The 12,008-nt window shown below is 40.2% G+C and overlaps 1 protein-coding gene across 8 annotated transcripts in view; it reads right to left on the reverse strand.

Annotated features, from left to right (window-relative positions):
• Positions 1–12,008, reverse strand: part of CRTAC1 (cartilage acidic protein 1) — a 526,287-nt gene that overhangs the window by 26,087 nt on the left and 488,192 nt on the right. For all 8 annotated transcript variants that reach the window (XM_077258322.1, XM_077258318.1, XM_077258320.1 and 5 more), the window contains exons 12-14: positions 5,153–5,298; positions 2,724–2,766; positions 596–739 (exon numbers count right to left, since the gene is read on the reverse strand). In XM_077258322.1, the coding sequence (XP_077114437.1) occupies positions 596–739; positions 2,724–2,766; positions 5,153–5,298 (333 nt within the window). The remainder of the gene's footprint in view (positions 1–595; positions 740–2,723; positions 2,767–5,152; positions 5,299–12,008) is intronic.

A 12,008-nucleotide genomic window follows, 5' to 3' on the forward strand; every position in this document is an offset into this window, starting at 1 on the left:
TAATATCTAATAACGTTCTGGACAATAGCTTTAAAGAGGATTTCCCACACCTTTTTTCAGAACTTAGCCAGAAAGAAGGGATCATTTTAAACTAAAGAAAGAAGTTGGTGGTCTCCATCAGTCCCAGAAGTGATGACATCAAGTTCTTAAAGTCGTCTTATCTCTGAGGGCTTTTGTTAGGCTGCAAGATCCGGTGACTGATGGATGGGATGTCATCACTTTTGGTCCTAGCGGAGGGCACTGTATCAGTGGTGCTAAAGGGGATCAGAATGGTAAGAAATGCTTCCTTTATTATATTTTAAAGATCCAGTTCCTCTGACAAAGGGTAGAAAAAAACTTAAATAGCATCGTCTAATTCAGAAAGTCCATTTTCTTATAACCTGTGGGTACATATTAAGTTAATATATATTATAGACATAACACGGCAGAGATTGGCATAAAGACAGAAGCCATCAAGATAAAATAAAAAATCTCTCTTGTTCATTGATTCTCCCAAGAAACATTTGATCTCAGCTAAACACATATTTTCATATGCTCAGATCAAATAAGTGGATTTGGTCTACCCCTTCTCAAGGAGGGAAAGACATATACGTACCAACACAAGCCGTGCCATCTTCGTTTGGCTCAAAGCCACGGTTGCATCTCCTGTTGGGACGACATTTATACCCTCCGTATGTGTTGATACAAATGGGCTTTTCTCTGGGACAAACAAATGGGAACTGTATGCATTCATCAGTATCTAAAAATACAAAAACGTGTGTGCTGAAGCATTTCACCAAGTAACACAGTAATAAAATGCTCAAAAGTTAAGGCCCAAACTGACTATACCATCCATCAAATATGACCTTTAAAACATCCTTGAAATATTTGCTCCCTTTAACCAAATGACCTAGTGTCCAAACTTTTGCTAACCAGCTATAAAGTACTACTGACCCAGTGGGAAAGTCTTGTCTCTTGACCCAGTGTGTAACCCATTTCCCTCATGAGTCAGTTAAAGAGTGTCTATTGTCCCTAGATGTTCTTGAAATAGTTCCCAATGTCTGATAATCAAGTGGCAAAATTACCTGAATCTCGACATAAAGTTGTCCTAACTTTCAGAATCTAGAGGTCTGGTATATAGTATCTGATCATTCTGGGAACTTGAGCCTTGAGTTGCTGACTGTCAAGAACTTGTTAAGTTTTCCTAATAATTCATAGGAGGAAATCTCAATTTTCCCAGTTAACAGGAAAGCAGGTGTCCTCACCTAGTCAAATACTCCAACTATATGGGATAACAGTAGGTTATCATAATCTGGGACTGTCCAACTGAAACCATAAGGGTATGTTTAAAACAATAGAACTTCTGAGGCATTAATCTGAGATGATCCTCGAATATAATAAAAAATTCCACTTCTGTGGATCTGCACAAAGATTAACCCTATTATCATTCTCTTGACCAAACCTCTGATTTTTCATGTGGAATCCATGCAAATAAGCAACATGCCAATTTTTGTATGTAGCAGATTTATTTCCATGGTGGCACCAAAAATATGTATTCTAACCCATATAAATGTCTTGGGGAAACCCCATCCACATGCATGGGTTGTAGATTGTAGTTGAATCTCACAGGGATTTCCATTTGTATCAAATCCGACCCGTGAGAGCACTGCCTATGGGTGGGTGAGACACATCATGTCTCCCAAAGCCATGGGTCCCAAATTTCATCCAGAAAAAAGGGTCTTCTACTGTAAAAATACTGACATAGGAGCAAGAAGTTACTTTATTTTTTGAGTCGAAGAGACAAGATTGTATTCTGTAAATACAATGTCTTATTTGGGCCTCCGGAGACTTTGTGGCTGAAATTGGGCGCATTTAACATGTCCCTCCATTGGAATGGTGGTCAATCACTGGTGTGATAAGAATACCTGCTGTTGACGCAATCATCCTCCTCTGGTTACCAGACTTCTCCTCCAGTCTGTCGGCGCTGGGAGCACAGTTATCATGCACTTGGGTGGTGCGACTACTCATGGTGGAGCCGCGTGTGTGGAAATGGTGAGCGATGTGGGAACAGGGCACACTGTGCTTCCCACTTGTTTCGCAGATCAGGCAGCATGGGTCGTTGTGTCTTCTGGTTGTCAGGTAAAGCAAGATGCTGCCTTGCCTGGCATTAGCCTATACCTGACTCTACATCGTGTGCTTCATCAGACGCCAGCTATCCTACAACCGCAGTCTAGGAAGGGTTTTGAAAAGCCCCCCTCTCCATCAGGAGTGGGAGAAGAATATCCCAGCCCTTAAGGACTTGCCAAGCAGTGGTGGCTTGCGCAATGAGAGTCGCTCTAGAGTAGTTATTCCTGCACTTAACATGGTGAGGCCAAGGGCTCACTTTTTTTTTGGCTGATGAGGCCACAGAAGATAAGAAAGAAGTTTGGGTAGCTCTGTACTAGACGTTTGTGAGTTATTTAGTACATTATCATAGGACTAATTCCTAAAAATGTCTAAAATTATGTATTTACAACAAATAATAATCCTAAAGCCTCATGATCTGGGCTGAACCAAGCTGATCATTTTATGCAGATCTGTCAATTGTCTCCGAAGAGCAATTCAGTAAAACAGATGGACAATTATGCTTTATTATCCCAACCGTTTGCTTACTAGGGCGTCCAGGCAGAAAACGTGTGCATATATTAACATTTCCTTTTATAATCCAGGTGTGTTACATTCAAACACATTAAAGCCTCATTTACCTCCACAATGTCCATTTTCATTCATCGAGAAGCCCTGGCCGCACTGTTCGGAAAAGATAAATGCGGTAAAAGCAAATTGTAATCATTTCTGTCATATTGAAAAAGATCAAAAGACAATTTCCTGCCCAGTTTTATTTAGTCAAGTGATTAGCTGTATGAAAAAGTCATTCGTTTGACCTCTACGGGAAGTGCAAAGACTCTTGCCCATATTTTTCCTCATTCTCTAGCATTTTCTGCATGCCTCTGCAACAAAAAACCTTGGAGAAACCTGGTAAGGAACCTTAGGATTAGTTTTCTGTTGATTTGTTCCAATTTAAGTAAATGCATACCCAAGGGGGCATGACATAAATAAGGGGTGGGGCTTAAAGGGATTATTCATAAGTTTTGAAACAGCAGAAATTATGATGATAATGAAAAATAACTATTACTTGCCTGGTAAATCCCCAGCCACCCCATTGCCAATGCTCTGGTAGCCCATATTGGCCTTAGTTGACTTCACAAATGAGATGATGTGCCAGGCATGCATGTGACCACTGCAGTCATTCACCAGCCTCAGCAGTTTCAAGCTGTACATCAAGAATGGCTGCTAAGGCTGATGACTAGCTGCAGAGGTGACATAGATGCACGGCACATCATTGTTGTAGAAAAGTAAACCAAAACCAGCACCACTGGAGCATCAGTACTGGAGCACTGGAGCATCAGTATTGGAGCACTTGAGGATTAGTACTGGAGCACTGGAGCATCAGTACTGGAGCATCAGTACTGGAGCACTGGAGCATCAGTACTGGAGCACTGGAGCATCAGTACTGGAGCACTGGAGCATCAGTACTGGAGCACTGGAGCACTAGTACTGGAGCACTGGAGCATTAGTACTGGAGCATCAGTACTGGAGCACTAGAGCATCAGTACTGGAGCACTGGAGCATATTGTAGATTGTAAGCTCTCACGAGCAGGGTCGTCTTATTTTATCTTATTTTGCTTTATTACTGTATTGTTAACATTGTTACCTATGACTGTTGTGTTTGAAACTGTTAAACTGTAAAGCGCTGCGGAATATGTTGGCGCTATATAAATAAAGATTATTATTATTATTATTATTAGTACTGGAGCGGCAGGTATTTAACAGCAGGATATATTTTTTTTTTTACATTTCCTTCTGTTGAACCAATTTTCTTTTTCCCACCACTGGCCAAACGTTTAGCCTTCAACATTCTGTATCTGCTACTGCAGACGGGACAGAGGGGAGAGGCTTCTGCTGCAGGAAGTTGTCTTACAGCCAGACACAGAGCTGAAAAATTGAAGACTGGGTACTGATTACTGCATGACTTCACCCCACCATCTTCTATAGGTTACAATTGGTAAAATATAAGATCAAATAAAACAAGTCCCAGGACCTGTGTTTGCCCTTGACAACGTTATGGCTTCCAGACACTACAGTCTTTCTCTCACTTTCTTCTTACTAGTGTTGTAATGACGGCCATGTTGAAATATTTTTACTCCTTCTTTATTCATGTTAGGTGCTCATTACTATTTTATTCTAATTTCTTTATAGTATTTTTGATATTATGCTTTAAAAAAAGGTGGCAAATTATCCCTTGGCAGAATCAAAGAAATCATCTCACAAGTACCTCTTAGGAGACGTAGATATCCTATAAGTCAATGTCTGATCTTTTAACAAGTCTTACACCATGACTGCAGATGAATTCCAAACCAGAAAGTCACTTATAGAGAGCCTGTTTTTCCCCTCATCAGTGTAGAGCAAGGATTCACTGGCTGAATGCAACAATACATAAGCATTAAGAGGAAATACTACTTTTCCTTAAAAAGACCAGATGAGTATAGAGTCTTAAGGTCGACATTAGTCTAATGTGCAGTGTATGAGGGTGTCAGCAAACTGATCCCTGGGGTAGATATTGATTGGGCATGTTTGATTTCTGACTGCTGACTTTTTTGCTCTCCTGGAGATAAGCCGCCGGTGGAGATGTAGGACGGTGGCTTTCTCATAGAGGACACAGGAGAACTCAGCTGAGTGCTCCTGTGTAAGGAAGAGATAATTGTCGGAAGATTGGCCAAACCATTGTTAGGCCAACAACCATCTAATACGTATGTGTGGCCAGTATTACAAGGGTGTTGCACTCTTCCAGTAAGACACTGCTCTACACTCAGGAGGGGCAAAATCACCGAAACAGGCTTTATGTAGATTAGTTTCTAGTTTGACTTTAATCCCTGGTTTTGTTGTAAGGTTTGTTAAAGGTTCAAACGTTGACCTGTAGGGTATCTGTCTCTTCTAGGTGCTACTTGCGAGAAGGATTCTTTTCATTCTAAGCCTCTTTAAAGAACACCAGAACTTCCTCTGTATTAAAAAACAAAACAAAACACATAATATTTCCTTTCCAAAGCCGCGCCATTATCACCCCAGAATGTGTCACCTCTATAGCTGTCGGTTTAGTAACAGTATCTTCATCAAGAGGATACGGAATTTCCAACACAGAGTTTATTTCCCCTTCAGCAATGCCTCGGGTGAAAATCCTGCCATCGGGCCAAGTCACTTCCAAGCTGCTCGCTTCATCTTTGCCTAAAGGAAAAAAAAGTAAATAAAATCAAGATGTTTCTGGATGTGAGGGCAAAGCTGATTACCGTCAGATACAATCTCACTCTGAGAGCCTCATAGTCACTGCCTGTACCATTACTAACAATATAGAGACTGGCCGTTCCCGCTTTATGACTCATTACATACAGTCATCCTATGGGGCTTTTATTTCGGCACCGATGAAGAGAACCTGCGCACAATTATTTTCCAATACATTCTAAGATCGTGTTATTCTTTCCATTTTTATGGATTGGCAATGGGAACATAAATCGAGTTCCTCAGTTTTCTTACAGTTTTATCACTCTCTTACTCTTAGTTCCGAGCCAATAAGCAGAAATATGAGAACTTTGCATAATTACAATAAAATATTCCACGGTCTTGAGAAGTCCAGGAATACTTTGCTATTCTCTATATCGTTGGAACATAATAATTACACTCATAGTGCAAATAACATCAGGGATTTTAATCAGAAAGCGTGAATTCATTCCTGGTCAATGGACATCAGTGAAAATCAACTTCTGTAGATATTAGTCTAAATCCTTTGATTTAAAGGGAAGTTGTCACCATGAAAATGCCGTCCAATCTGCAGGCACTATGTTATAGAGCACAGGGAGCTGAGTAGATTGATATATAGTTTTGTTGAGAAAGAATTCAGTAAAACCTTAGTTTTATACATTTAATCCTTTGCACTTTCTGTGCTTTTTAGCCCAGTGGGCGGTCCTATCAGTGCTGGACTGTTCTCTGTATATGCGCACTTATACAAAGACAGTTGTCCTCTCACACTGTTGTTGGCTCGGTTGTACTGCCCTTCGCCCACACTGGCTGCCTGTGAAATGGAAACTAAAAAAGTGTTAGTTGTAATACGGCACAGCTCTGCAGCCGACCTTATAGCACTGTGAGAGGAGAGCTGCAGATGCGGATGTGTTTGTAAGGAGACAAAGCTTAGCTCTGTTGTACTGTGTTAGTTGTAATCACACAAAGCTCTGCATTGAGATTAGGACAGCACACTGTCAGTCATTACATGTCTTACACTGGTAATGCCCCTTTACATATAAAATAAGCTTTGGAAGCAGATTCTTAAGAAGATCTATGTCCAGCCCATAAATCTCAATAGCTCATTTACATATTAAAAAAAAGAAATTACTTGTGAATAAAACATCAGATCACAGATATCAAGTAGAGATGGGCAAAACCCAAATGGTAAAGTTCGGGGTCTGTGCTACTGGAAGCCTATGTTACTGTTTGAATTTGGCAGCCTGCACAAAGCTTGTTGAAAGACTGTCAGCCAATCAACAAGCTTTTCCTGCGTGGGCACTCTCGGCTCCATCACAGCCATGTCAAGTATTGGCATGGTTGTGATTGGCCGGCAAGCCATGTAAAAAAACAAAAAATAAATAAATAAAAAAAGACGTGCGGTCCCCTGTATTCTTGACAGCCAGCCAAGATAAAGCTGACAGCTTTATCTTGGCTGGTTATCAAAACTTGAGGGGTTCCAATGCCGTTTTTTAAATTATTTAAATAAATAATTAAAAAAACAGCAATGGAGTTCCTTCCATTTTTGAAAACCAGCCAATCTAAAGCTGGAGGCTGGTGTTCTCAGGCTGGAAAGGGGCAATGGAAATGGGGCATCCATAAGATGTGCCAATTCTGGCACTTTTCCCAGCACTTCCCACTTGCCCTGGCGCACTTGCAAGTAGGGTAATAGTTTTGGGGGGTTATTTCAGCTGTTATATCTCCGCTGACATCAAGGCCAGGGGATAGTAATGGAAAGGCATCTATTACACCCCCCATTACTAATGTTACCACTCTGCCCGGCATCCAGCTCACACTGAGCTGAGCGTGAGAACGCGCCTGCGTATGACCAGCGGTGACGTCACTAAGGTGGGAACTAACAGAAACATTAAGGAGGGAACTAAATGACAAGGGAGTAAAGATATAAGAAAAATTGGCACATAAGGCAATGGCATGTCCAGCTGCACCAAAATCCATTGCCGCATTTCCTGCCTAATGATTATATAAATCAGATCTGTCTAGAACAGGATTTGTTGCTGGACCTGATTGATGAAAATACTACAGTCCCTCATAACCCAGGATCCAAATATTCGACAATAATTGACGGGCCTGGCAATATCTTAAATGACTTCATTCACAAAACCAGTCTCTTAAAACTAAGCTTGATAGATTTCCCTCCACATTCGGCGGTGATTACCGAGAGTTATTACGGAGAAAATGACATTACCCGACAAAAATAAAGAGATTTCTTCTCAGAAAGAACAGTAAAAGTGAAGTCCACTTAATTAAGATGGGGGCCATTAATTCTTTTCATTGGGATCAAGTTCTCTAGGTAAGATCCTATTTCCTGCCGTAAGGTCGGGTGGAACTAGATGAGCTCGAAGGTCCCGATATTCTGAACTTTATAAGATCATTAGAACATTATTACCTAAGTGTAAAACAAATGGGAATGTTTCCTAAAAAGAAAAGAGTCTCCGGGTTTCAGGACTGCAAAATATTCCATTTCCATCTCTAGAAGTTCAGTACAATGGTCATGGGATTACAATGATCACATTAAGTCCCATAGGTTTATGCCAATAAGCGGCTTTAGTGCGGGACCGAATATATCCAAGAGTACAGGTGGAGCAGAGCTAGGTCTGCCATTTGGCACTTGATGGTATCAATTATTTTTCTATAGTACTGCAATTATTTATGCACAATACTATTAATATATGGTTAGTTATAGTTGGGTTTTATGCAACTTTATACACATATCATATATTTTTGTACCTTATATACCTAAGAAAACTGATATTACGGTTGAGCAGTGGCGTCCCAATCATAGAAACTGACTACACAACTGCTTTTGCGCCCACCGTGAGCAATGAATGTTCCTGCTGATTCTCTTAATGATACAATTCTGTTTATCTGCAGCTGCCGCTAGAGGGAGGTAATTAAAAAACAGATTTAAAGGGGTTGTCTACTACTCGGACAACCCACTCCAAATCCGTAGGATTCCCCCTAGAAGAATAATAACACCCATATTCACGTCCGGTGCCGGCGCCATTCCAGCGGTGTTTGCACCAGATCTCCCGGGGCTCACATGACATTATTATGTCACGTAATCCCTGCAGCCAATCAGCGCTGGCTTCACTCCATCTACTTCGGACAAATCAAGAAATCCAGAGGAAGTGAAAGAGCAGCCGTAGCTCCGACTTGATCTGGATGTCAATTACATCCTCCGGGGAGGGGAGTGAAGGCAGCGCTGATTGGGTTTTTCTGAATATTGCAACTCAGCCTTACTGAAATGAATAAAGCTGCTCTGCAATATTGTATGAAACACACGGTCAAGGGTTTCTGAAAGAAAGCAGCCATTTATATCTATTCCTAGTCAACCCCCATTAAAAGACTGCAATTATTACCTATCGACAGGACAGGTGATCACCTACTATCACTGAGACCCCACTGAGAATCGGGGTTTGGAGGGACAGGACACTGCTGCTCCATTTACTGTGTATGGTCCTGATGGAGAAAACCCTAGGCGGTTCTAGCGATGGGATCGCAGCAATCAGAAAGTTATCATTTATCTTGTGGATGGATTACAGCTTGCATAATATACCTTTAAATTGTACCTTTTAAATACCTTTAAATTAATACCTTTAAATTGTGTCTTACTGTATAGATGTGACTCTAAGGGGCCATATAATCTGTGCCTATAGGTACTGACTTTGTAGGTCAGGAACGTATAGAAATATTGTGTGACAATTGGAGATAAATAACTCTTTTGAAATCTAAATTTGCCAATTTTACTCCAAAATTTAATTTGTGGCAAATCAAAAGACTACAAAGCCACCAACTGCCCTGGAAAGATGTGTGTAACACTCTGAGTTCTCCCAGGACTGTATCCAACCCCTTTAAGCTTGTTAACACAGACACAGGCTTAACAGTGTCAAAGTGAATTCACTGGTAACCTACAGCGTGTTCCTCACACACAAATATTTTTCGCTGCCATCACACTCTTTCTGTACAGTTTCTTCAGTGTTTTATGGCTTTTTATCACTATCTCTATTACTTAGCTGTAACGTCCTCTCACTATCCAGATTCACCACAAAATGACCACTGCGTTTCCTGCCTCTGCTTTTATACAGGCCATAATATTTTTTCCTGATTGGCTCTGGTTATACCATGTGATATGATAGCTGTAAGGTATATTGGAGAGACCCGCCCAGCTGCACCCAAGGATCCTCCTCTGGCTGATGGAATCTTTTGAATTATGTAAATTTACAGCAGTCCTTTTAAGCAATTCACCAGGTTCAGTAAGTTCCTAAAAAATGTTTTGAAAAATTGAACACAAATTTGATTTGTATCAAATTGATGCTTGATTAGCTCGTCTATAGTGACAATATTTTCTTTTTTATTAGGGCGCACATCCCTGAATCAGTTACATATCGTTACATTCTAACCATTAGTTCCAATCAGACACATCTTAATGGGGCACTTTATTTTGTGTCCCCCTGCATGTGAGCCTTATAAATGAGATTTTCCACAATCACGAGAAGTTATTAATCCATGCGCATTACAACTAGCTGGGTAATTCTTCTGTGCTCGCTGCATTATAAGTCATTAACGGGATTAAATGCTGTTTCAGCTGCCCGTGACCGAAGATGAAAAATGTGACCATAATAATAACGCCAATGGAAAGCTCGGCCGCGCAATGATTGAGGGGCTCTTTTATTTCTACAGCACGGCGCTAATACAGTATAGACTTCTAGTGATCGGCCGTGATGAATGAGATCTGATCGATTTACCCATTTAGCAAACATGACAAACAATGTAGCGGACCAAAAAGCGAGACTCAACACAAACACGCGGACATCAATTCTACGAGCATCGCCCCCTATATGAAAATATTCCCAAGTAAATGAGAATTGTTTTTCTATTAGATTTTAATTTATTTTCTATTGTCTCCTATTCACATCTGCTACTGGGAAAGCTGGGTGACGTCTCACGTTTCCTTCTCTGCATGCTAAAAATTAAAGAAATTCCAGTTCCCAAAAAACATTAGGCTTGTAGTTCACTCTACGTGAATCTTCACAAATTGCACTGTGCACACACTGTCAGGATTCTCCGGTACAGGGGGTGGGAAAAGGCGAGTATGTGACCACAAGGTTGTGATTTGCATACATGTGGTCACATGCCAACTAGACGTGCGCAGCCTCACTCAATACAAGTGAATAGCGCGAGAATGGACACGTCTAGTTGGAATGTGGCTGGAAGTATGCAAATTGAATACTTGTCGTCACAGGAGCACCCATTCCCAGTTCCAGAGTATCCTGACAGTGCACATTGTACACTCTGTGAGGACTCACAAGTCTGCAGTCACATAGCCTGAACAACCCCTTTAAGTTAATTGATTTTAGCTTTGAAGGTGGAGTTGAAAACATTCCATTGTGTAATACAGTGGCCCACTGAAGAACAATAGTTATTATTCATGTCTGTGTAAACTGTGATGACCTTGCCAAGACTTGGACACCCATTTATATTGATCTACTGTATACTATATATATTCAGGCTATGCAAGACAGACACTCAGCACGATCCAATCCCCCAAACTGTTATATGATCACGTTGCTCTCTGAAGAATAATGTCATGAACACCTTTACTTCATATGCAATCTGTTGCTCCGGACTGAAAAACGCACTGTTTTAACTCATATGCAAATGAGGCTAAAGTGCTCTGGGCGTGATCAGAGCATTTCCCAAGCATCTTACTCACCGATACGTTTCTCCGCCAAGCCCTTCCTCTACTTGATTGACAGCTCACTGGCTAAATTAGACAACTCATTTCATATTTCATGCATAAAAATAAAGGAAACTAACAACCCAAAATAAATAAATAAATAAATAATTCTCCTGGCGAGAAGAATATATATATATTTTTTTCAAGCTTTATTGCAAACTATAAAAAAATAAATAAAATAGATTTGATGTTGTGCTCAGTCATGATTATTTTTTCCTCCCATTAAATCAACAGCAACTAATTAAAATCAGTTGTCCAATTCATCATCTATTGACATTAACGATGGAATAAATGGGTCGTGGCAGATTTTATTATTAGTTTAGTTACTGTATAGAACCAAATGATATAATATGAATGTTCCATTAATGTTGATAAGTTTTGAGTTTTTTACTATTAGGACTTTTTTTTTCTTCAAAAACTGACCTCTTTTTCTAAAAAAAAATAAAAATAAAATCCTGATCCTTAGAACATCTATTGTTAAAAAAGAACCACAATAATGATGAATGACATTAATTAAAATGGGCGCAGAATCGATAGGACAGGAACAACAGCTCCCTTGTGGTCTGAGTCCCTGCAAGAATGTGGTATATATATATATATATATATATATATATATATATATATATACGGTATATGTATATAATAAGAAAAAAAATATAAAATATAAACATTTGTAAAAATGCAGGTGCAAAAAAAAAAATTGCAACTCAATCTCCTAGAACCCCAGAGCGGCTTCTGGTCTTGTTCCTCACCATAGTAATTACCCATAGTAATGTAAGGCACAAAGTGGAGGTGAGGAACGAGTGGGCCGCACCAAACACAAAGCCAAGGGCACCGGTGTAGGAGGAGTGGGCTGAGCGCAGACAGACGAGAGCTTATACTTTACTGCCCTGAGGTGGAAGAA

The sequence above is a fragment of the Ranitomeya variabilis genome, chromosome 4 (genome assembly GCF_051348905.1).
Source record: "Ranitomeya variabilis isolate aRanVar5 chromosome 4, aRanVar5.hap1, whole genome shotgun sequence".
NCBI classification, from domain to species: domain Eukaryota; kingdom Metazoa; phylum Chordata; class Amphibia; order Anura; family Dendrobatidae; genus Ranitomeya; species Ranitomeya variabilis.